This window comes from Coturnix japonica, chromosome 7, assembly GCF_054131305.1.
Source record: "Coturnix japonica strain WE chromosome 7, WE-NBRP24, whole genome shotgun sequence".
Taxonomy (NCBI): domain Eukaryota; kingdom Metazoa; phylum Chordata; class Aves; order Galliformes; family Phasianidae; genus Coturnix; species Coturnix japonica.
The window spans coordinates 13,522,419-13,547,399 of record NC_140669.1 but is presented as its reverse complement, the minus strand read 5'-3'; the positions used below and the strand labels follow the sequence as shown (position 1 = coordinate 13,547,399).

At 41.3% G+C, this 24,981-nt stretch overlaps 1 protein-coding gene across 2 annotated transcripts in view; it reads left to right on the top strand.

The window, feature by feature from the left end:
• ADCY5 (adenylate cyclase 5) overlaps positions 1-24,981 on the top strand; it is a 187,554-nt gene that overhangs the window by 86,954 nt on the left and 75,619 nt on the right. The window contains exon 2 of one of the 2 annotated variants that reach the window (XM_015868778.3): positions 21,155-21,304. The exons of the other annotated variant lie outside the window; for it this stretch is intronic. Within the exon in view, the coding sequence (XP_015724264.2) occupies positions 21,155-21,304 (150 nt within the window). The remainder of the gene's footprint in view (positions 1-21,154; positions 21,305-24,981) is intronic. 2 annotated transcript variants of the gene reach the window in all.

Genomic DNA, 24,981 nt, shown 5'->3' with positions numbered 1-24,981 from the left:
CATCATGACAGCATGCTTGCCTGCACTCTTACTCAGCGTATTTAGGACTTTTCTAGCTTTGGAACAAGCTTTTCAATTAGCGTGTGCAACTAAATCTGAGTCCAACTTGGATTATTTAAATGCAAAGCCTTTGCTTCCATGTGCCTGTCAATGTGAGCGTTACCCCAACTCGAACAGCACCCAGCAGGAGCTGCTAGTTTGATGTGTAGTACTTATGATCAGTGAGAGATCTGTGTAGTGGAGAAGAAAAAAGATAATTAGATTTGAGAGTCGCCTACATAAACCTGTGGCAGCTTGCCTGCTACACCACACTCCGGGTTTCAAACCATCTATGTTTCATTCCCTCATTGCTTGAGTGGCAGGATGGCTGTAGCATCAGCGTATCGGACCACTCCGAAGGGGACACACTCCTTAAAAACAGTACTATTGCATGGACTGCTGGCAGCAGAGCTCTTTCCTCCTACCCCTTTCCTTCTATTATCATCCTTCTGATTTCATATGTTGATGTTTAAAAAAAGCCCTGAAAACCCTTAGTCAATTGAAGTCTAATAATATATGCAGTCAGAGCAGCAGCTTTCTTTTTTGTTATTTTTGTTCTCCCCTGTGTGTCTTTTTAGTGCTGTTTTAGGTCAATGTGTGTCATTTTACACCTGTCCAACCTTGTGTAAGGCTTTGCTGGGGTTGTACAAGGACAAGCGTGGGTGGAACAATGTGTTTAAAATCTTGTATGGCTGTTGACAATGTGTGAGAAGGGAAGAGCCCTCTGCTTCCCAGACCCCAAATTAAGCCTGCAGGGCTGACAGCAAAGCAATTCTTGTAATGGTACATGGAACTAATTTGTTATGAAATCAGAGAAGCAATAAATTTGGAAAAAGCTCATTCCAAGTTTAGAGTAGTCTAGAGGGAAATTACGCTGTGAGCTCTGTGCTGTGCTGCTTGCCGTCTGGTACGCTTGGGTTGTGGTAAGGTTTGTGAGCCCATCCCCTCATGTCTCCCATTCCCTGATCTGAGGGCATACACGTTTCTCCACTACAACATAAACTAGGTGTGTAATTCTTGTGGGGGTTTTCCCATCAGGGCTCTCAGGTGTGCTGCTCATTCAGTCTGGAGCTGTTTGTTAGCATGGAACTTGTTAGCTGTGACCTTTACAGCAGGGAGTCCCAGCTGTTCAGCCCCTGACATTTCTTGTCCCCGCTGCTCAGGGCGACCTGCTCTGGGCCAGCTGCTAGCTGACAAGAAGAGCTCCCAGCCTTGGCCAAAGGGAACAAAGCTACATTTGCAAGATGTTTTTCAGGCAGATGTGAACCCATCCAAGCATGCTTGCTGTTAGGGGACCGCATTCCAGGGCCCAGAGCTCTGTGCAAGAGGGCTTGTAGCTACCTTTGGGGTCCTAGTGCCCACCAACACCCCGTAGACATGCTGAGGACAGGCAGAATGCACTTTATGGTAACGCAACCCTGAACCAAGTGGGCAGATGAAGTGAAATGAAATGGGTTTCGTGCTCATGAGGGAGGTTGGGTTCATGGCAAGGCAGATTTTGTGTGACCTCTGAACAGTAACAGCCTAGCTGCAAAGGCCAAGCCTTGTCAGTGTTCTTAGAGCATCACTCGTGCCAAGCTTCTTCCGTGCAGGCACCAGCCAGGAAGTGCTGGTCAAATACAGTGTTTCTATGCTCTTTTATTCATCGGGGCACGCAAACTTATTCAGCTCTATCATTGTTTCTGAATTAACGGCCAGAAAAAAAAAAACAGAGGTCCTGCAGATACCGTAGGCTATGGGAAACTGCAGCCGTGCTGAGATAACATAGTTGGTACCAGTACGTCCTGCTCTCATGCTTTCTGAATTACTTTGGCTAAAATAAACAAACAAAACAAGAAAACTCTACTGATCTGGAAACCCTTAGGCACACTTTCCTATTTTGTGTTGAAAATTTTGAAGAAAAACACATCGCCTGCTTGTTGTTAGCCCTGTTTCTTGTTAGAAATTGCTTAATATAAACAGCAAAGCAGGTTTTCTTCATTGTCTTGAGAAAATAAGTCTCTGGGGAAGACACGGCTGACCTGTGAGGAGGAGGCAGTGCTTCAGATTGCCATTAGTGGTTGGCCTTCATGGCCATGCAGGGCCTCAGCAAGCTGGTTGGGGCTTGGTGGGACTTAAGGGATTCAACAACTTCTAGGTCTTAATGACAGATGATGAGAAATAACTGCTGCTTGATAATGCTGTTGCAAGTGCCCTGACTTTATTTCTTAGAAATTATAAGTTTACTCTGACCGAACTCCCACTTAAGGAACTGGGATAGAGTTTGCCCAAGGGAAGGGACTGCAGAATTAAATCATGAAGAGTAATTGTGCTGCGTATGCTGCACCTTCCACTAGCCCTTCCAAGCTGCCACTGGTGTGCTGTGCTGTTTGTAATAAATTGTTATTAAACTATTCTCCTTAGGTCCAGGACTGGAGCCTCGTTGTGCTATGTGCTGGGACGCTGCATTGTAAGAAACTGTAAACTGTCCTCTGAGCAGCCTGATTAAACGAGGCTAGGGATATGAAAGAAAAATAATCCACAACCAAGCTCTGGCACGTGGTGATACTGAATAGCTGCAGGTTGTGTAGTAGGTCTATGCAGAGATGGAAACTGAGCTAAGTTCCCTGTGCTGTCACTGTGCACTTAAAAAAAAAATCTTCTACTATTCTTGTTCTTCTCACTTGATAGCTCCCATTTATTCCTTCAGCTCTTGTCCAGAAAGCAGTGTAGATGAGCATACAAATGTGGCTGGATTATGTCCCTGAAGACTGCTTGTTCTCAATCCCCTGCTATCGCCATTAACATAACTAAAAGTTTGCAATGACTGGATATTACGCTGGTTGGAATGCCAAGCATCCTTGAGTCTGTTTCTTTTGAAGTTAAGCTTTTGTGGATAGCATCTGCATTTATGCAAGATATTTTCATATGCAGAGTTGCCTTCATTCCATTTTGACCTATGGAATAGCTAGGGATGCTTTGAAGGCTTGAGTCAGCCCATCCAGTTTGCTCCTCTGTTCCTTTCTTCTCCCCATGTTCCCATGTTTTTGATGGAGAACTGGAAAGCACAGAGGGGCTCTTGCCTGCATTGTTCCATGTCTACAAAGACCTAGACCCACTGTCTGAGGTAGTTCAGCATGGCTGCATTGTTTTTGAGTACAAAAGAAATCCTAAAACGTACCTTTTCAGTTTGTGCCTGGTAGGAACACTTCAATAAATTAAAAGCTCAGGAATGCCTTGTTCATGTACAGTCTGTACCAGGACATCATCAGCTATAAGCAAGGAATCAATCTATCATCCAAGTACATGGTAACCATGCGGCTCAATCTCTTTTTTGGTGATTGGGGCTTTTTTTCCTTTCTTCTCTGTTCTCTCAACGCTTCATTTGCTACATCTGAGAGGCAGCCTGGACCTTGGTCTATGGCTTCAGGTCAGGATAGGATTTCCTGAGACTACATGAGGGACCGGAGGAATCCACCCAGTGTCTGCAGCTGAATGCAGGGAGAAGCCACAGACTGTGCTTTGCAGTCCCCAAGCCTGTGTGTGCTGTGGATGCAGAAGATTGGTGTCTCTTGAAATTGATGTGCAAAGCCTCGGATTGAAGCCTTTGGACTTAATGGACTGTGGCAATAGCAAATTGGGGAAGGTACTTTAAAAGGGGTTAGACGTTATCTGCAAGTGCGGAACTTGATGAGGAGCTGAGCCTTGTACCAGGATCTATGGAAAAGGGGGGACGGGGGCCACATATTAGTGGGATGAGGTGGTTCAATCTGGCATGTATTGGTAGTATTTGTAAGGTCATGTCTTGCAAATGTGGGCTCTGTGCGTTCACTTTGCCAACTGCTTTTGTCATACATGCAGGCATTTGGGCAACCATGTTGGAAACTGCTCCATATCTTATTTTTCTTTCTTCTTTTTAATGTTGTAATACATCTGAGGAAGAATCACAACAGAACTTGAGACCTCAAAATCACTGTGACTGCAGGAGTCAGCACTTAGAGGCAGCTTTGCCTCTGGTCACAGCATCAGGTTCCTTTTGAAGCCTTTGAACGCATCAGTGCTGTAGGGGAGAGAGTGTTGTGTTGTTTCTTTAAAAAGAAACATGGTTCAGTTATATTTGCAGCTGAGTTTTTAATGGCTGAGAATTAAAGCGTGTTTTGTTTGGCCTTTGTTTTTAGTGCATTTTTCTCCCCTTAGGGGGACTCAAAGCTGTGGTACATCTTGAAACGTAGCGGGCTGCAGCATGATGACTTAGCCTTCATCAGCCTGGTCCTTGTGTTGCCCTGCTCACACCTTGGGCTCCCAGCCTCACCAGTTCACTGGCTGGGCACCTCTGCATGCAGTGTGCCTCTGCTCGCATGGCAACAAGTGGTTTGTGGCTGCATTTGTGGCTTGGAGTGAACTGAAGTAAACTTTGAGCGTTGGCCCTGGAGACCATCATTTCTAATCAGCTCCTATTAAATTACTATGAATCTGATAAAGGGAAAGAAGCTCGGTTTAAAAAGGCGCAGATAGGCACTTAATGTGATTTAACGTTCATCTAAATAGTTTAGCTGCTTATCTGCACATCTGGCCTAAATACTTGTGCAAATCTGACCTGTACTGAATTTTAACCATATTGGCACTGGAAGGAGAGGAGGTAAGTGGTGCAGTTAATAGGTTGCAGCTTGTTTCCCAGTTGTTTCTGGGGCCATCAGCCTTCCTGTTGAGTACAACCAGAGGTGTCCAGAGCTCTACAAGGCAAGTTCATAGAATCATCATAGAATCATATGAGTTGGAAGGGACCCTTAAAAGCCTTCTCAACTCCCCAGCAATAAGCAGGGATCCTCACAGCTCCATCATGTACTCAGCGCCCATCCAGCCTGACCTTGATTGTCTCCGAGGATGGGGCATCCACCACCTCTCTGGGCAACTTGTGCATGTAACTCACCACCCTTATCATGGAAAACTTCCATTTACCTGATCTACAACCTATCAGAAGGCTTTCATTGTTCAGAACTGAATGTGATCAAGAATGTTTTGCTTGGTTTTTCCGGTATGGCTTTTTGCTTTTCTTGTGGAGATAAAGACATAGCAGGAACTAGTGGATGTTTTTGTTAAAGCATTGGGTAATATGGTACTTGAGAAATCTGTATGCAAATCCTGACTTTGCCTTTGGTTTCTTCTGTGACCTTGGAGTAATTCTTTAGTCACTCTTTATATATGAGACAGGAAGGTAATATCCCTCATTTGCAAGGGTGTTAAAACAATTAGCTTGTAAGTACTTGAGTGGCAATGGAGGAGTCAATATGTTATCATCACACTTGTATACTGCTGTAAAGAAGGAAGCTTAAAAACAAAAGATTTTTCTTACCTCTCCTGACATTCTAACAGTTCATATCACCCATCTGCTAGTACAGCATCAGTATCAGCTCCTTGCACTGGGAGTCTGTGTGGGATGGTGTCCTTTGCGTAGCTGGGTCTGGGTTTGGTTTTGCTGGTTTTTAATTATCAAGGCACAAGTGGGAAAGCTTGCATAGATTTTGTCTGAATATTCCCATGCTTTCTGCATGTGTTTTACTTCAGCCTTTTCACCTGTCTGTCAGTTTTCTCTCTGAATAAGTGCAGTAGGGAGTAGTAGAACATTTCTGCTCTGTAAGGTATTTCCCATCCTTCCCCTTGCTTTCTGTGCCTGGGAAGATAGTGGCCTGCAGCGGATTCCCTGCAGCATCTGCGTTATTGCATACACATGCTTGTGACACTTCAATAGTAGCTGTCAGATAACGTTAACGTATTGCTGCTACAAATAAATCAGCAGGGCTACAAGTGAAGAAGTGAGCGAATGAGGAAGGACAGTCTCATCCGCTGCTATCAGACAAGCGTTGTCTGCTCACTTCACCGCTGAAATCGCTGGCTAAATAAAGATGTGCTTAGGATGGTTAGCCAGACCTCAGCCAGAAGCATTCTTTCCTGTGGATATCCAGAGAGCTTCATGTATCAGTTATTTAAAGTGTGAGGAATAAGCCAGCTGAGATACCCCTGAAGACCCTCCCCCCCCCCCCCCCTCCCCTTTTTTTTTTTTTTTTAACTCCCAAAGGACAGGAGTGATCTCTTGAGAAAGATATACAGTGTCTAGGGGCACTGAGGGCATCACTGCAGCAAACAGAGTCCCACATCTCATGGTTTCTCTCAGGTGATTTACCATGCCTGCTGTGGCAAAAGATGGTTTAAGGCTGTAAAGAATGGGGAGTGACTTCCTGCTGTGGATGGATGTGCAGGCAGACCCTGAAGCCCAAAACCCCTGGCTGGCCTTCAGACCTATTCTCCATGAGAGCCGTAGCTGGTCAAGCTCGCCACCAGAAATCACTGTCTGAGGGTAAACACAGTTAAGCTGAAATTCCTCCCTCAGAATTACAGCCCCAATTATTTATCAGTGTCCTGCCACTTAAGGGTATCTGTTTTATGGCTCTCCTTACACCTTGGAAAGGTCTGTTAACTTGATACTGCTTATAAAAGGAGCTTTTATCCTCTAGTACAGATGTTAACAAACTCACAAATGCAATTGCCCCTGGAATATAACCCTTCTACTGCTTGTAGAAATCCTGGGGAGTATTTCTTGCATTTGAATGCTCTATGAGCAAACCAGCCACTTTTAACTTGCTTACAACTTGTGTTGTGGTACACTTCATGTACCGACTCTTCAGACACTGCAGTCACATTGGCAGTAGATGTTTGGCATTTGATAGCTGACATAATGGGACTGGAAAATTACCGTGTTGGTTCTCCTTCTTTTAAGGCTTGTTGACACAGCTTTATTAGTGTGATAGACTACAAGGAGATATAGATTGTAAACTTAACGTATACCAGACCACTGCCTGGTGCCTGAAAAGCATTCAAGTGTCACTTTGAGTGACTCGGTGATTCAGAAAAGTCCTTTGCAAGCTTAAAAATTTAGTAAGTTTCAATAAATTTAAAACAAAAAAGAGAGATGACTTCTTGCAGAAGCAGTTGCTTTTAATGAGTGAAGGTGGGAAATTATTTCTTGTGGATGCAGGTGTGGAAAGTAGCATCAAGTGCTTTTTTTTTTTTTTTTTTTTTTTCCATTTATACATGATTGTCATGTTCTTAAAATTCTCTCCGTGACAAGTCTTTTGTGTTTCCTTAAACTGGTGAAGGGTTTATTATGCTGAATTTGACAGGTTAATGATCAAGTAGGGAATCGTATAGCTCTTGTTAGTGCAGATTCTGATGGTGCAAAATTAACTCTATCCTTTCTAAAACTGGAGGTTAAATCTCAAGTTCAGATATAGGGGAGGAATTGTAGTGGCTGAGTACCAAAAAACCTGAGTAAAAGCAATATGTACTGATTCACTATTTAAAAGTTGTGTAGTAGAAGAGACATAAACCCTCACACTGATGACTGTAAGTCAGTGCCCAACTCATGGGATTTTGGAGGAGTGTTGTGTAGGGGGCAGGTTATTTTTGTGATAGGTTCTTTCCAGTATTGGAGCTTTGCCTGTTTGTCAGATGTAAAGGTTCATGGTGGTTTGTAAGACTAAGCCTATTCAAAGTGGACTTCCACCCTTCATTAGATCATTAGCTTCCACTATTAAGCGATGGTTTGAATGGAAATATCTATTATTTTGGCAACATCTTGAGGGAAGCAATATCTACAGCGGTACCAATGCACCATTGCTAATAATAAGGATGATACCAAAAAAGTGATAAAGCAGAAATCAAAATAAAGGCAAGTGGTTTGGCCAGCATTGGTCTAGATTGTGTGTGTGATTTTGAGAGCTGAAGACCTCACAGCCTGTTTTCAGGCTTTGTGCTCTGGGTATGTATTTTAATAACATTTTTTTTTTTTTTTCTGCTCAAGCAGAGCAAAGCCAGGAGAACAAGCTGTTCTTCTGGAATCCTGTAGTTCATTTATTCCCAGTAGATTCCAGTGGGAAATAAAATCAACAGTCTCTCCGCTTCTGAACACTGACCCTCACGGCGTGTGCTAATACCTCTCAGTGTCTGTCTCCATCAAAACTAGGGGTGTAATTGTTAGACCAGAACATACGCAGGAGAACAAGAACTGAGTTTTCAGAGATTGAACAAAGAAAGTGAATCACATTGGATTTTGCATGCTCAAAGACTGCACTTTACTTTAGGTGCAGCTCATTTGTTTAAACAGCTTTTAAAAATCAAACTTTTTATAGGGGTAGTTTAAGCTCCTAAAAAACACATCATCAAAGCATCTTATTGAACTCATGACAGCTCTACACCTGAAAGTCTTTGAGTGTGTGGGCACAGATGCCAAAAACTGATTTCCCTCTGGGCCCAGAGGAAAAAAGAAATGTTTTAAATCTCCTGGTTGAATTTGCATTTGACTTTCCTAACGCTTCATGCAGCTTAAATGGATTAGTGACTGAGTCTTGGAGCACAGGAGATGGAGAGTATTTCCAGTGTGCACTTTAAAAATGCACAGAATGGTTTTAATTCCGCTGTTGCTGAGCAATTAAAAGTGGGTTCTGTAACACACAGCTAGAAGTGGAGGTAATAGCCGAATGACAGAAGGGAAAGGTCAATTTATCAAAATGAAAGTGGAAAGGGATGTTGTCTAATAATAACTGAAGAACAGAAGGTCTCCTAGAAGTGCTAAAATTGTGGCTGAACCTTAATCCTAGAGGTCTGGACTGTAATTCTATGTTTTGAAGGCCTTGCCAAATGAAGAAGAACTCAAACTGTATTTAGGTAGGCAGAAAAGAAAGCAACTGGGGTGGCTACAGATCAGAGGAAGATGTGCTGTAAGGGAAGTATATGGAAAAAAAAGTTATTTTCAGAAACATGATTGTTTCTTCAAAAGATAAAACCTGTATATGGAGTTGTCACATCCATCTTTCCCCTGTTTCCATATTCAGAAGGTTGTAGGCCTCTTGATTCCAATAAATAGCTAGACTGAATTTCTGCAAAGGACTCCATTATTTAGAAATGAGCAATGTCTTTTCAATTCATTGGCAATTTAAAACAAAGCAAATAAAAAACAAAAACAAAAAGCCAGTCCATCCTCCAATTCTGTCTGCTTTCCTGTATAGACAAAAGTAAAATATCATATAAAGCAAAATCAAAGCTTCGGTCATTTAACAAATTCTGTTCTGTGCAAATAAAGTACTTGCGATGGACTCAATATTTTGAGTCTTACCAAAACTGCTTGACTTCTTGAGGTGGAAAAAAGAGAAAAGTAATCCAATGTTTGCTGGTTCTCTGAAGGCCCACATACCCATCATGTTGTGGAGATGGATGACAGCACTTGCAGGTAACACGTCTGTTCATCACAAGCTGTTTGGTGGTAGAACTTCTCTTGCTCTCCTATGGTAGACTCGTGCTCCTGGTTGAAAAATACTGTTGACGTGCCCTTGGTATGTATTGAGGACACTAGTACAGCCAGTAGTCCAGGGCCTAAATACTTTCTCGCAAAAGGGTAAATTTCCATTCTGTCCATTGCCTTGCTGTGCCTTCTTGTGTTGCATTCTCTACCAAATAGTCAAGCGTTTGGCTTGAAAACATGAAAGCAAATAGTTTAGAGGGATCAATGGTATTTAATTGCTTAGCGCTTGCTGTAGATGGATTATATGAGTTATGTCAGGGAACACTGGGGTACACAAATAGAAACCTAACATACCTAGATAAGGAAACGTGTAACCTATGTTCCTTTTTAATTGTGAGATGGTTGTTTGATACAGCTGCTAAAGGCTGAGTGGCCAAAAAAGGGCTTTGATTGAACATGTGCTGGGTGAAACTTAACTGTGGTCAGAATGAGGCATTTCTGCAGAGCTGGGGGAAAAAATGGGATGTCATGGCATAGGATTGTTCACCTCCCCTAAGGGGCTGTTACTATTTTCCATGTATGGAATCTTTGGCAGCTTCCAGACACTTTGAAGATAGATATACTGGAGCATGCTTTCCATCCACATTCAGACAGAGGAGCAGTGGTTTTCTCCCTAAAGCTGTTACTGCTGGGTGCATCTTTTGTCCTTTTGATACTGGAGCTGATGATTTTTACTCAAACTGAGAAAAGGAGTAGAGCTGAGAAAGCAGCTTGCAAGAAGGCGCTTCTTGATCAACCAACTTTTTCACTGTCCAGCATCATCTATATAGACTTCCACTATTTTATGATATATACAGTTGTGGACATGGGACTCTTTAGGTCTTCTTTTCACTACTCTTCCCATAAAACCACCCTTCTCACGATGTGTGGAGTGAAAAGAGGAGTGAGAAGTCACTCAATATTGTATTTCTTATCCCACTGTTTTAAATCTCAAATTCCCTTCCTTAATTCCTGTGGGTAGATAACTTCTGGAATTTAATTTCCTGTTGCTTAGAACTGATGTGTGCATAGTTTGATGTAATCATGATTAGATTCTAGCATCTGACCCATATGCAGTGGGAGGAAACACTGGGAAGGTAAACGCCCTCCTTGGAGTCCACGTCCTGGATATTCACTTGTATTAACTAGATATTGACAGACCAGTAAAACTTAGCACTAATTTTCCAACTAGTTTCTGTCTGAAAGCAGCACAGCTTGTTCTGAACTAATTAAACAGCCATTTGTTGGAGAGATCTGTTTGGTGCCAGTAATCAGATGTATCAATATTACTCTGTAAAAATGGTGTTTTAAGGGCAAACTGAAGCTGTGAAGTTGAGCGCTCACGATAGGAGATGCAGCATATTTCTTAATGACAATTGATTGAAACTGGTAAAAATTGGCCTGTGAGCTGATGAACTTTATTCAGCATTGGGTGGCCTCTGCAGAATTGATTCTGTTCTCTTGGTTAAGGCAGTCCCAGGACAAACTGTTTAATGTCTGTGTGCTCTCCAGCGAGGTGTGGTGACAGAGGAGCATTGTGTTCTGCTGTTTCAAGGGGATGTAAACATAGTCTGTGACTGAGCACAAGTGGAAAAAGCCTGAAAACAGCCGTGGTTTGATATCAGGTTGTATATATGTATATATATATGTGTGTGTGTGTGTGTGTGTGTGTGTGTGTGTGTGTGTGTGTGTGTGTGTGTGTATATAAAGTGTAGTCATTGCAGGAAAATTGCAAATATTTGTGCTTCTCTTTTCATTCCTTACTGGACCTGAGTTTTGCCATCCATTCACTTTTTCTTCTGTTTACTTATTTTAGGAGCTCTGCAGCAGGATGCATATTAGGATGTGTTTGGGCCTTCCGTATAGCAGATGATGTATCAGTTAACGTTACAATCTGTCAAGGACCACCTGCTTTGCCTTTGAAGGGATATCTCCTGTTTGCTTACTATTGGTGATACATAAAGCGCTAAGAAGTGTTTGATGAGCAGAGATCTTGGAGATTAATTCCAAATCATTTTCTCTAGTTCTATCTGTCTTAAGTTGATAGAGTTAACTGATAAGAATAGAGAGCTGGCTCCAGCACCTTTATCCTATCAGGAGCTACTTAGTCACTCCCTATGGGATTTAAGCCGGCAAGTGTATCTCATTACAATAGCACAGCAAAGAACCAATTTATGTTTTCAAGCTACAGCCATGGTACTGATTACACACTAAAATATTTTTGCACTATCTTGTAGCATTTTTTTTCCAAATTATCATAATCTCTTAATAAATTCTTTGTTTTTATATGCCTCTCATTTCCCAGACATGAAGGCAATAACTGCACCTCATTTTCAGTAGATAGGAAAACCTCTCTCAGCTATTTTATACCTTTTAAAGTGATTATTTGCCCAGTTATCTTACAGTTTTGAAGCATTTTTCATAGAAACATTTTGTTTTCAAGTATACTAGTAAATCTCCAAATGATACAAGTGGTGATTTGCGAAAGGGTTACCAGGCAAAACTAACTGCACAGGTGCTGTGTTCTTGGAAATGAAAAATGTTAATGCAAAACCATGTCTAAATAGCTGTGCTGTGGTGCAGCAGATGCCACCGATGACAGGGAGAGGAGACTGCAAACTAATTTGTTCATGATCATTATTGTGCACTTCAGGAAAAGGAAGGGTCTCTTTGGGATATATTAAGAAAGGTATCATATGTAATATGAAACAAGCAAATATGGCAATTAGATGCCATTTAAACTTCAGTCCTATCATTACATCAGCTTTTGTATACTGTATTTAAGAGGTGAACAGGGAATGAACTACACAGACCATGGGATTTCTTCAGTTCTTTGCTGTCACATTACAAAATATTTTGAAATTAAAAAAAAGCCAAAAAGTCTTTCCTATTTTTTTCTCTATTTCTTCCTCGAATTAGGTTACTTTAAATCTTCCTAATTCACTTTTCAAAGTCCATTTCTGTGGTGTGCAGTATCCTCTTGGGGAGGTCAATATGACATTAGGGCTATTTTAAGTTTACCTCAGAAAACTTATTCAGCTGCATAATCTCTGGTAATAATCTTTGGGAGAATAAAAGGACATGCTCAAATACAGATTCAGAATTTTCCACTAGCTAAAGGAATTTGGATTTCTTTTCTTCATATCCTGCCCAGTTCTCAACAGACACAGCTTATTTCATTTGTCTGAATTCAAAGACTCTCCCAACTTGTGCATCTCCATTGCAGTGAGGTTGATTTGTTTATTTCAGTTAAGCATTTGAATTTTTCAGTATCATAGTACCAATATTTTCACTATATTCTTTGCAAACGACAGCAAGAAAGGCTTACAGTCTTAACGTAAGCAGCCTCTGGCTACAGCATATCCCAGTTCAAGAATCCAGCTGTTTGCCATTTGGTAATGCTTAAGGAAATCAGCGATACGGTCTTGTGGTATGGGACTTGGAGAATGTATTCAGTACATATGCTTTGAAAGTACATCTTGAAATTTTTTCCTTCAGATGTCACAAAACAATTTAAAACATGTCTTGCACTGTGAAAAGTACATCTAGTAGCAAAGGAGCGCCACGTTGTTGGAGCTATGAGACAATAATGAGGTTTATCTTGATTTACTTAGGAATATTCATTCGGCGTGATCCTGGAGTTGTGAGGTTGTGTGTTTGTGTGTGCATTTGGCAACATGAGAAGAAAACCCATACTAGTGAGAGTTATGGTAAAAAGAAGGCCAAATAAAAGACAGTGAGAGTGGAGTGTGGTGCAGGTCTAAAGGCAGATGTAAGAGGGGCTGGATATAATGAGATAACTGGCCAAATTGTGTTGTGTGATTTGTATTGCAAACAGAGCTAGTTGTAGCCAGTGCTGTTAGATTGTCATGCGTTTCTTTTATAAGCTATTCTGAAGAGTCTTTGAAGCTTCCCTCTAAAATCTGTTGTTTTACTGTAGACTTTTGACAGCCTTCAAGCTGTCCATTGTGCTCAGTCAAAATTTGGTTGAGGATTTGCCTGCTAACAGTTTTCTGCAGTGCTGGATGTCAGTCCTTTCAAAGCTCAGTAAGCTCAACTGCTCATGCAGCCAGGCAGTAAGATACAGCAATGAATCTCAACTTCTGTGTTCCACTCTCTCCAATCTTCTGTTTCTTCCACACAAACAAGCAAAACCAACCAGATTCACCTTCACCCTGAAAACATGATCTCAAGTGCCTGGGAAATAATGACTTTTGTATTTTACAGGCCATATTTAGGGCACTCATTTCTTCCTGCTGAGTAGCTGGCAAATGTTGTGTTTTCCCAGATAAATAAGACTTTCATGTAACTGGATAAATATTTTTGTTTTCCCAGTGACTGGGAGGTGAAGTCTGGTGCTTAAATGACCATGGAAGATAAGTGGTGATGCACTGCCCATGTCTGAATATAGGGCTCCTAGAGGCATTCCCAGAAGCACTAAGGAATGGGGTATATGAGTATTTTTTCTCGTAGTCATTAGAAACAGCCATAGGTCTTGCAAAAGATACTTCTCTGTGAATTCTGTTTGCTAGCAGCTTGCAGGCTGATTGGCAAGACAGAGCACCCTCCAGAGGGTGAAGGGGGCAAGCAGTGGCACTTGGAGGTGACTGAAGAACTGGGATGTCAAAGGATGGGCTGCAGAGGTCTCGTGGTGGATATGTTGTAGGAAAGTACCATGTACAAAAAACAGGTGCGTTCCTAGGATGGGTCCAACTCATTGTCAGGTACGAGTCATGCACTGTAAGAACAGGAGCTTTCATCCACTTCTGGGACCTCATAGAGATGTTCCGAATGTTTGAAGTCCACTCTGAAGAGCAAATCTTCTTCCCTGGGATGTTGTTCCTAGTGCAAAGCAGTGCTTCTTCCCCACTGGAACGTGCCACAACATAGAGGATCTCTGCTGGCATCATGGCAGAGTTCCAGGGAAACAGCCCCAGAAAATACCCCTTTTAGCAGGTACTAGACCTGGTCAGGACAGTATATTCTTTTCCTTGATAACCAAAGGATTTTTTTGTTTTTAAAGGCAGCAATGAATGAGTAGAATTTATCAGTTTGATGTATAAATGTTTCCTCTTGAGCTGCTTACTAAAAATACGTCTGTTTGTAATATTTTGTTCTTTAATTGGGATTAATTTTTTTAGTTGTAAAAACAAACCATAAATACAATCTTTTATGTTTCTGTATTCTGTGTGGCAACGAGAGCATCAGTATGAAGGAGCGTGTGGCAGGTTTGAGATTACAGCAGACAGTTAAATGAATGGAAATCTTGTTGAGCAGGGTGTGAGATTAAAACTGAGACATTTTGCTTTCATCTGAGAGAATGGAAAACTATCAAAATCTAAATTTTTTTTATTCCTTATGAGGTGTGTAATGTATTGAGACTTTACCTGCAGGTATGCATGTAAAACGTGATTTAGATATTAATGTTTTATTCTAAAAAATAGGCCATGAGGCAAGAAAATTGTTTGTCCTTCCCCTGGGAGAAGAATGTCACATATTGGGGTTGGAAAGGTGAGATGGTCATGAAAATATACAGAATGAAAGGCTGCAGTGTGACGTTTCTATTGACTTGAATTCTTGAGCAGAGATATTCATATGTGGCATGGAGGTTCTTTCAGTGATCTTAGGCATGGTACCACTAATTTGCCCTCAAGAAGTAACTTCATGCTGGTTATAGAGTCTAGTTGGAAGGCTGAAGTAGACAACTTCTACTGCTTACTGGCTTCCCAAATGGAAGAAAATTTGGGGGTGGGGGCTAGGGGGAAGGCTTTGGAAATATTTCTACAAAGAATTTTTTGTTGTTCTCAACTCTGAGTAGTTCTGCCAATTGGGAGCATTGCTCTTCAATAAATTCTGCTGCTTTGGGGATCATTAAATTGCTTTAAGGCTTAGGGAAGAGTTCAGATTTTCCAAGCTGGCTTCTTTAGTGCTGCTTATGCTTAAAGTATGCTTAGAGAAGTCTGGAGATGGTGGTCATGGTCTGTCTTCTGTTCTGCTTTATATCCAAGAGAGTGCTGCACAGATGTACCGGAACACAGGAAGGGCAGATTTGTTCTGAGACTTCACGTCAGAGTTACTTTTTCTTATTGCTGTTATTTTGAGAATTCAATAAAAATATTTGTCACTTTTAACCGTAAGAATTCCTCCTGACTTCTTCTTCACTACTTCTTTACTGGCCAAACACAGAGGAGGACCACATGACGGCTTAATTATCTCTCCAACGTAATCTGCAGGTTCTCTCTTTCTTAATACTCTGCTAGTTGTAGATTTGGGAAACAAAAGATGTTTGTTGTATATACAGCCTCAGATGCGTGAGTAATTTGATCTCGGAGCCAGCTGATGTTGTCTTTCATTTTGATTATCATTATGCCTTTGGCTCTGTACTTGCTCCTTTGTTTTTCTTTTTTTTGAAATATTAGAGTAGAAAGAAGTGATACAGAGTTATTAAGCTGTTTAGTGCTTTAAAATAGCGTCATAACAGGGTTGTTTTGGTTTTTTTTTCATACTTGCTTCTTAGTTTTTGAACTTTCAGAATTTATCCGTGCTTCCATTCTGAATTACACACATAGGTGCTATAGAAATAGATAGAGCTTTTGTTTGCCACCCCTTTTTTGTTCTTATGTTCTGTTACAGGTAAGAATTAAAGATTTTATAACCTTTCTTTTTTGTGTGTGATTAAAAAATAAAAGGAACTGCCAAAGTGAATCTAATTCCAGCCCCTTCCATCAGTAGTTGATCCAATTTGTCAACTCAGTATACAACTACTGTAAAAAGTAGTCTAGAAACTGAGTTGTTCTCTGTTTTTAATCTAGCTGTTGTACCAATAATTGAGCGAACATAAGATTTCCTATTGCGTGAGTACTGTGAGAGGTGGAAAGCAGAGGCAGGGCAGAGAAAAACTCCATAAAGATGGGATACACAATTTTTACAGTTTCCTCTTGATTGTTTGCTGTGACATTTTGATCCCCATGAATGGTGCTTTCCTTCTTTGTGACACTTACACTATCTGACACTAAAAGTTCAAAACATGAGTGTTTGCAAAGTGGGACTTTGTGATAATGTCAAAATGTTTTGATGTAAATGAAAAATAAATAAAAACATATTGCTGAAATGCATTATAAGCTATCACAAAATGACCCAGCATTGTGAGCTCAGAAAAGAAATAACTCTGAACCTCTGCAAGATCAGTTGACCAAAGCAGAGTGACCTGGTAGAGAGGAAAATGGAAAGGAGTCAAAAGCTGTGAGTATTACAAGAATTTATATTATTCAAAGAAATTTGGCCCATCTTTTCATGGTAGTAATCAGCCTTGTTAGACCTGGCAGGGAGGGGAAAGGAAGTAACAAGATTTGTCTTGGTGCTCTCTCTCTTAAGTATGTTGTTGTCTCTTAATTACATATGGAGTAGTAGCTGGTGTTTGAAGAATAACAGACTACAAGGATATTAAGGAGAAACATGGTAATATTGATTCAAGCTGGTATTTCTTTCTGCTGGAAAGCTCTCCCTGATCACTGAACCATCAGAGTTCCTCCTCAGCCTTGTCTGAAATGCCCAAAATGTTAATTTTGTAACAACAAAGCCAGGCCAGATTTAGCTCTCAATTTTGATTTTGTAATAGCAGGTTTTCATAACTCCTAGAACACATGTAACTGAACTGCTTCCATTTCTCCTTTCTTTTTTCTTTCTTCAGTCACTGAGGGAAAAATATAGAAAGCAGTTTCTTGCAAGGTGTTCAACAAAAGCATTGCGGTGCTCCAAATCCAAGTGACAAGAAAAGGTCTTGTCTGTTCTGTTGACTGAGATTGACCAATCTATAATTTCAGTGGAAGGAAGAAGTTGTGCCGGTTGTTTGAAGAGCCCTCCTAGTGCGCAGCTTTTTGTTAGGTGCTGAATTGCCTTTAAACATCTCTGCCTCAGTAACATCAGAATAATAGCACTTCTCTGCCACACGCAAATGCTGTAGGAGTAAACATACCCGTTTATGAAACATTCAAATGTGATTTTACTGCAGGCTCATTTAATAGCTTATCTAGGAGTTATGCGTAAGTGAAATAGTCTTTTTTAAACTATTATTTTCCAGAATTAGGAGGGCAAGAATCTTCTCAGACCATAGCTAGGCAGGGGAAGGAATTCAACTCTGAAATAGACAACTGTATTTTCCCATTGCCTTGAACAGCTCTTCAAAACAGACTGTCTGAAGTAGTTGCGATAATATCTTTCTACTTTTCAGGCAATGGAACTTAAAGATTCAGGTTTTCAATATCTACATCATCTCTTTCCTTCTGGGACTGAAGCTGGTTACCATAGCAAAATGGCGAGGAAGCCAATAAGCTAGTGGTACCATTTGGCAAACAGGGTACAAATTCATTTTATTAAGACAATGGACTGTGAAAAAAAAATAAATAAATGAGGTTTGATGATATTTTCTTTTTCTGCTTTAATATGGTTTAAAATACTTGTGAAGAAAATGCTTGTGAATGCATACTGAACGAAATGATCTTGCCTCTGTGTTACTGCAGATAGTAGGAGCTTTGGTTTTATACCTCTTGCAGGTCTTTGATACTCTTAATATTACACTCCAGTTTCCCTCCCTGTGGTTCAGAGTGTTGCAAAGATGCCATGCGGCTTCTAATTCACAGAATACAAACAGGTATCTGTTTCTTTCCACTTAAAAATTATGTTGCAGTGTAGTTTTTAGACAAAACACGGTCATCTGAGTCTGTCTTCTAAATTAGTCTGCGAAGTCCCTTGGGTTTGTGTAGAATGACATCAGTGAAACCTTAAGAGTCAGGTTGCTTTTTTGTTTTACACGCCTTATGAATAATGTCATGTTTGATAGTGTTTTTCACTCTGCATTGATGGAGTTGATCTTTGTGCATAATCACATGCCTTGAGCTGTACTGCTTGGTATCTAAGGGCTATTTCAGGGCAATGATGTCTTCACGATTGTTCCCTCTGGGGGCTATTTGTTGCCGCTGAGGTCTACCCATAGAATGCCTGCTGTCAGGTCTGAGGTGTCGCCTGTACTTGGTGCAAGAGTTGAGTCACTGTTTTGGGAAGTTTGCTTTGGGGGTTGCACTGACTGTAAGTGAAATAAACGAGGCCTTGGTTTCTTGGGGTTAAAAAAGAAAGCTGAGTATTTACAATCCTAGAATCCTTGGAGTTGGAAGGAACCTTTAAAGGTCATGTAGCCCAGGTCCCCTGCAATGAACAGGGATGTTCACAGCTAGATCAGGTTGCCCAGTGCCTGATCGAGCCTGGCCTTGAACGTCAGCAGGGATGAGGCATCAACCACATCTCTGGGCATCTTATTCCAGTGCCTCACCACCCTCACTGTAGAAGATCTTTTCCTTATATCCAAACTAAATCTATGCTGTTATTCTATCGCAACAGACCCTGCTAAAGAATCTGTCCCTTTCTTCCCCACAGTTCCCCTTTAGATATCGAAGGGCCTCTATCAGGTCACCTCAGAGCCTTATCTTCTCCAGGCTGATGATTTCCTGAAAATCATCTCTGCCCTTGTCTTTTTCCATCCCAAATACATCCTGCATACTTATGCTGTTTTATGTGTTCTGACAAAGCCTTTGTTTACTGTAAAATTAAATAGCTCCAGTTGAGAGGGTTGGGGAGTCCTGCTGTAATCCAGCTGTGCAAATAATGCTGTTTAGTGTTAACCTGTTTGAACTGCTAGTAACCATCTTGAACTTGTTGAAGTGTTGTTCACAGACTGCTAGTAATGCAGCCATACAGCAGGAATCTGAGTAACTCTCAGGAAAGTCCTTTTTCTGTTCCATTTTTAAACTGTTTCTTCATATTATGAATACCGGTGTTTTTTATACTTGGAGAGGGATTTTTCATCCTTCAAATCCTGCCTTTCTGCTCATTAGCAGGAAAACCTATCGGATGCCCATGGGAAGCAGCAGTGGGTTAGGGTACCTGGCAACTGGCTGATGTCTGATCAACTTCAAGAAGAGATGAAGAACATTGGACCTGCCTTGGAAATTGCTGAGTGAGAATATAATAGCAAGGGTTTGTAAATGTGTGAATTTAGGATCAGGGCTTGTTGCATGTTCATGTGTATGAACTGCACCTTAGCCCTATCTCTGTCCTATGTGAGGACACTTAAGGTAAAGGGAGCGATCTGCAGGCGATGAGAAAGACTTTCCTCCTTGAAAACCAGTTATCTGCGGGTAGATCTTACTGGTGTTGATGATAACCACCCACGGGTATCTATAACCTGCAAGTCGTTGTATTTTAGCATAGCACAAAAGCGTGGGAACTTTCTGCAGGGACGCAGCCCAAAATGCAGCAGGATACAGGAGCTTTGTGTGTTGCCACCTACTGGCAGTCATCTGCAGAGAGAAGTCCCTCAGCTGATTGTAGCTCAATGTATCGCTTAATTTTGAGCTGAAAGACCAATTTTTCCTGCCTAAATCTTGTTTCGGATCAGAGTTGTTAATAGAACAATTTCCAATGTCTTCATCGCTTGTGTGTAGTCAGGGTGTTTGAGTAATCCCAGCAGACTTTCTATTACTCTCAGGGATGCTGGTGGGTGATACGGGAGGGGCTCCTCTCCTCTCTGGTTTGGGGAGTCCTGAGCATCCACTGCCAGCTTGGGGCCTGAGCGATGCCCATAAGGATGCTGCCTTTCAGAGCATGGACCTTTGTTTTCAGTGAAGGGACCACTCTGGAAAGTACTAGCAACAAAGGCAAAGGGCGTATTTGAGCTATATTTGCTCTATAGGGAATAGAATAAAGGTCTCTGTTTTAATTTAAGAGTCCTGTAAGTCTGAGAGTCTTTCTCCCCTAAAAGAGATGAGAGGAGTTTTGAATAAGTATCAGGACAGGGAGATACAGCACAGTTTGTGCAGCTCTCCAGAAGTTACATTTTTACCTCTGTCAAGGGAAAATATTTATACGATACTGTCAGAAGTAGTTTTGAACACTATACATGAACCAAATGCCAGCAGTGGACATGTTTTATTTTTTCCTTTTTATTAAAAAATGGTTAGGAAATAAGAGTTGCGACACTAGTTTGCAGCAAAAGTTATGTGACTGTTTTATTACAAAACATAATCCATGTGGAAGCAGAGGAGTGATGTTGCTTTTCCTTTAGATGTATCCAGCCCAAATATATGTCAGACTTAATAACCTTTTCTGTGGCCACATTCATAGAAATGTAGAAAATGTAAATTTTTTTTTAACCTACTGACATACATTTTTGAGATTAACTACATAAAGAAAGGATTGCTCTTAAACACTGTGAATGCCAGCATTTTCCCTTCACTATTTTAAGCACTGTTTTAAAATAGCAGTTATATATATCTTTGGTGTGTTTTCAAGCCAGATATGTAAACGCAAATGTGGAAATATTTGCGTTCATCTGTCTGCACGAGGCTTAGCTGACTTGTAGCTGACGGAGTAATGGTGCATTTTTAGGTGCATTTTTGTCACAGTAGTTCCAAGGTTTGGATTACCAAAGGTAGGACCATAGCATTGCTAGTGTGTGTGTGTATGTGTGTATATATAAATATGTGTGTGTGTGTATATACCTTTTTTTTTTAACAAGGAAAGTTACACACTTTGCTAAGAACATATATTTGAGGCCATATATAGACGGCTTATATTTGAAAACTAGAGAAGTGAAATAAATTGGAATTAAGAGCTTAAGGTTTACCCAGGGCTTGGATCAAAGAGGTGTGGAATGGGCTGAGTTCTGGCTGCTGCTCTGTTACTAATGGCAGGTTTCCAAAGTGTAATCAAGTATTTTTCTCTTTGTTTTTTTTTCCCCTTTTGTTGCAGCTGGTCTCCAATGTTCTCATCTTCTCCTGTACAAACATTGTAGGCGTGTGTACCCACTACCCAGCAGAGGTGTCCCAAAGACAGGCTTTCCAGGAGACCAGGGAATGCATACAAGCCAGGCTGCATTCTCAAAGGGAAAACCAGCAGCAGGTAAGAACAACAGTGGGAAATAAAAGATGGAACTGCTGAAATGCAATTAGCATGCAAATTGTTCCTCTAGGATTGCATTTGGAGGCCTCTTGCTTTGTGACTGATACAAGCAAGAGGAGGCTGGTAGGGAAGGGCAGGATTTTTAAAGGCTTGAAAGAGAACTCAGGGAGCGTTTCTTCCCCAATGCACTGAACAATTTGTCCGCAGACATCAACAAATCCTGTGGTCTCTTCTCCAGGGATGAAAATCACATAGTATGCAGAGAGTCTGCATGACTTTTTTGTACCCATGGAAGCCATGTGTTGGATGTAGATGCAGCACACAGGCTTCAGATGTAACCTCTTTGTGAGACCAAAGTGTGGTGTGCTTATCAGCAAAGCCACAGCCTACAGGCAAGGTGGGTTGTAGAGAAAAAATGTAGAAATTGTCTCTTAGAGCGTATTGACCCTCGATTCCTCCGAAGAGGGTCCACTTCTTTCCTTACTTGAAGTTTACATCCTGTTTGTACACCTCTGCGCACCACAAAAGCCTCAAGTGAACTGTATTTAACTGAGAAGTAAGATCCATCACCAACTCCAGTGTTCATTTTCTATAAAAAGGTCCGTGGCTGCTAGCAAACAGCCTTATTGTCAGGGGTGCTAACCACGTCTGCTCCTTTTGGACCAGCGTAGCTGTTCCTTTGCTAATAGACATCTCTATCCTGAAGTACATTTGTCCATCTGATAGTAGTCTGTTCAGTCCAACTTGAGATGAATCATAAAATCAGGCTTCCATCCCTCGGGAGACATCTTGGAGCTTGGTTGTGGGTCAAGAGAATGAATCGAGTGGAGCATCTTTGCGTTTCTGTGGCAACATGGCTTAATTTTCCCTTATGTCTCATCCCATCTGCATCTTTGGGTCTGTCTTTTGGCAGTGTTTTATGAGCTTCCTCTGGCTAGACATAGTAGCTGTTTAACCGTACTGTTGAATAGCATGCACATGTTCTTTATTTTGAGAATATGAATATGAAAAACACATTCACAATCAAAGCTTCTTTTTCCTTGTAATGTAGTTTCAGAAAGATGAAATGAGTGGACTCCTTTGGCACCTCAAGATGGAGGAAAGGATTAGCCCAGGGGAATACCCATTTTATTTATTGATTACAGCTCTGTCCCGCCTGCTGAGAGGCTGCCTTTGCAGCATGTCTCAAATGCATGTGCCATTCTGGGGATAGGAGCTTCTGTGTCAGAAGTAATTCTCAAAAGAAAAGCCTTGAGAAATGCCTAGCTTCAGGCCTTTTTTCTTCCCTGCCCCCAGAAGGTGCTATACCATGCAGAAGAAAGCCAGAACATAAAACAAAAAAACACAGGTCAAAGCCAGTCACTTAGATGTGCCCTCCGGTACTTCCAGCAGGAGCTGTGGATCCTGGCAGCTGGGGACTCCTAATAACATTACTTGCTGCCACAGCCTGCCCTGACATTGATTTCCAGCTTCATTTCAGATGCTTTTCCATGCATAATGCATTGAGGTAGTCTTAAGGTGACAGCAGATGCAAATAAATATCAGTTCAGCCCGCATCTGTGAGAGCCTGTCTCCAAACAAGTGCAGTCTCCAAACAAGGAATGGCACTGCCCAGCGCTGTTAGACTCATCTGCCTGTTTCAGAAGACCTGATGATGCCCCTGTGTGCTGTTGTCTGTTATAGGCGGCATATTATCTCTATGAAAGGGCTGTAAATTTTTCATCATTAAGTTTCTGCCAGTACCCAAAATTAGAAATAAAAAATAAACAGAAATCCAGGGTGTCCCATCCAAGATAGACACTTTTCATGCTTTCATTATCTCAGATAGCCTAGAGCAGAGCTGTAACTCTGCCTTGCCCAGAATAAAATAATCTTGGATTAAAAAAAAACCCATCCTTAATAATCTGCAAATACTTCAGATTTGAGTAGAAGAGTAGCTGTCAGAAGCGCACAGTTTTACTTCTAGCATTGTTTGGTTTTTATGTGTGGGAAATCATTCTTCTTTTCATCTCTGCATCACTTAGCCCATACTGAATAGTCAGTGTTGCTAAACCTGAGGACAAATGGTCAGACATGAGACACTAAGTATTTGTTGATGCCTCGAGGTTGTCTTGGGGGAGTACAGCATACATAGTTTAAATTCCTATGCAGTGTAGAGTCATTGTGCAGATGTGTGTACTATATATACACCCACATATACGTACATCCACATGTGCTTATGTATATAGATCTGTATTGTACTCTTTCATCTGAGCCTATTCTAGAGACTCCTTCTCCTCAGTATGCATTTCTTTAATGTATAATTCAGTAGAACCATAGTGGAATCGTATTCTGAAGTGAGAATTATATATGAATTTTTATTATCAGGTCAGACTGATGCCTTGTTATGCTTGTAAGACAGCAGTCCCAGCCAGAGTGGGATCACTTGTGCCAGAGTGATTTTACATTGAGGACTGCACTGCGTTCCAGTCATAATACCAACATGCAAATTGTGCTCTAGTGAAGACTTTAATTTCATCCTTCCATTTGAAATAAAGGGATTTTTATTTGTTTTGAAGGCCCTTACGATGGCTTGTGCTTTACTCAAGCACTTGTAACAGCCTTCTCTTGGTAGTTTCAGAGGTTAATTTCAGTGATCCTGACATTCCCAGCGTAGGGAATGAAGGTAATGTCCAGCTCAGTAATGTAGCTCAGTCTCCTAGTTAACTCCTATATGGAAGATAGCTCCTGTTGCATGCAGTCATTTCATTTGTTAAGTTTTATTCCCACTCAGAGAGGTGTTAGTTTCCTAGAGATCCCGAATGTGTTGAAAACATTGGTGGTTTTATCTGGCAAGTGCCTGTGGTGTCAGGAGGAGCAGGGCTGGGGGTTCTCCTGCAAAAGTTAGCCAGAAATGTGTGAAAAATCCCCTGGAGCATTAGCTGAGAAATTCACTCCCCGTGTCCCTGTTTTGCAAGCAATTAAAAAAAAATAGATCCTTCCACTCTGCTGCACCCACAGGGAATGTTCCAACCCGGGGTGCCCCTGAACTCTCCTAGTAAGCTCTGAGTTATTTAAAGGATGCACATGTAGAATAACAACTTTCACACATTTGAGGGATGCCAATTATCATATGCAAATGACAGCAGCACATACCCTAGTTACTCTGGTAAACATTCAAAATGTGTTGTGTTTTGCTCTGGAGGAGTACGCTAATAGCTGGCAGAAGCCTGAGGACACGTGCATGATTCATCATCTTTTATATATATAAAATTTGATGTGTGAATGGTAGTGCATGCATTGTGTTAGTGGAGGTGAGAGTGCTTTACAAAACAAGTATCTTATCAGGACTGCTGCAGTTCGGAGCTGGGGAGGCAGACATCCCTCTAACACATCTCCTGTGTTATTGCTACTTCCTCAGGGTTGGAGGTGAGAATCGGTTTCTTTAAGGTACATGTTGTAGGGGGGGAAAAGTAAGTACTGGGCAGTGTCTCAGCCTATAATATGTCTTAGTGCATGCTGAACACACACCCAGCAAATTCATCTCCTTTTGGTTCCCTCACAGTTTCTCTCCCTCCCTAGAGGAAGAATAAATGGGGGGGGGGGGGGGGGGGGGGAATAAAAACAAACAACAGACACCCAAAAAACTAGAAATTAGAAACCAGAAACCAAGATGTGTTTATAACTGAAGTGAAGGC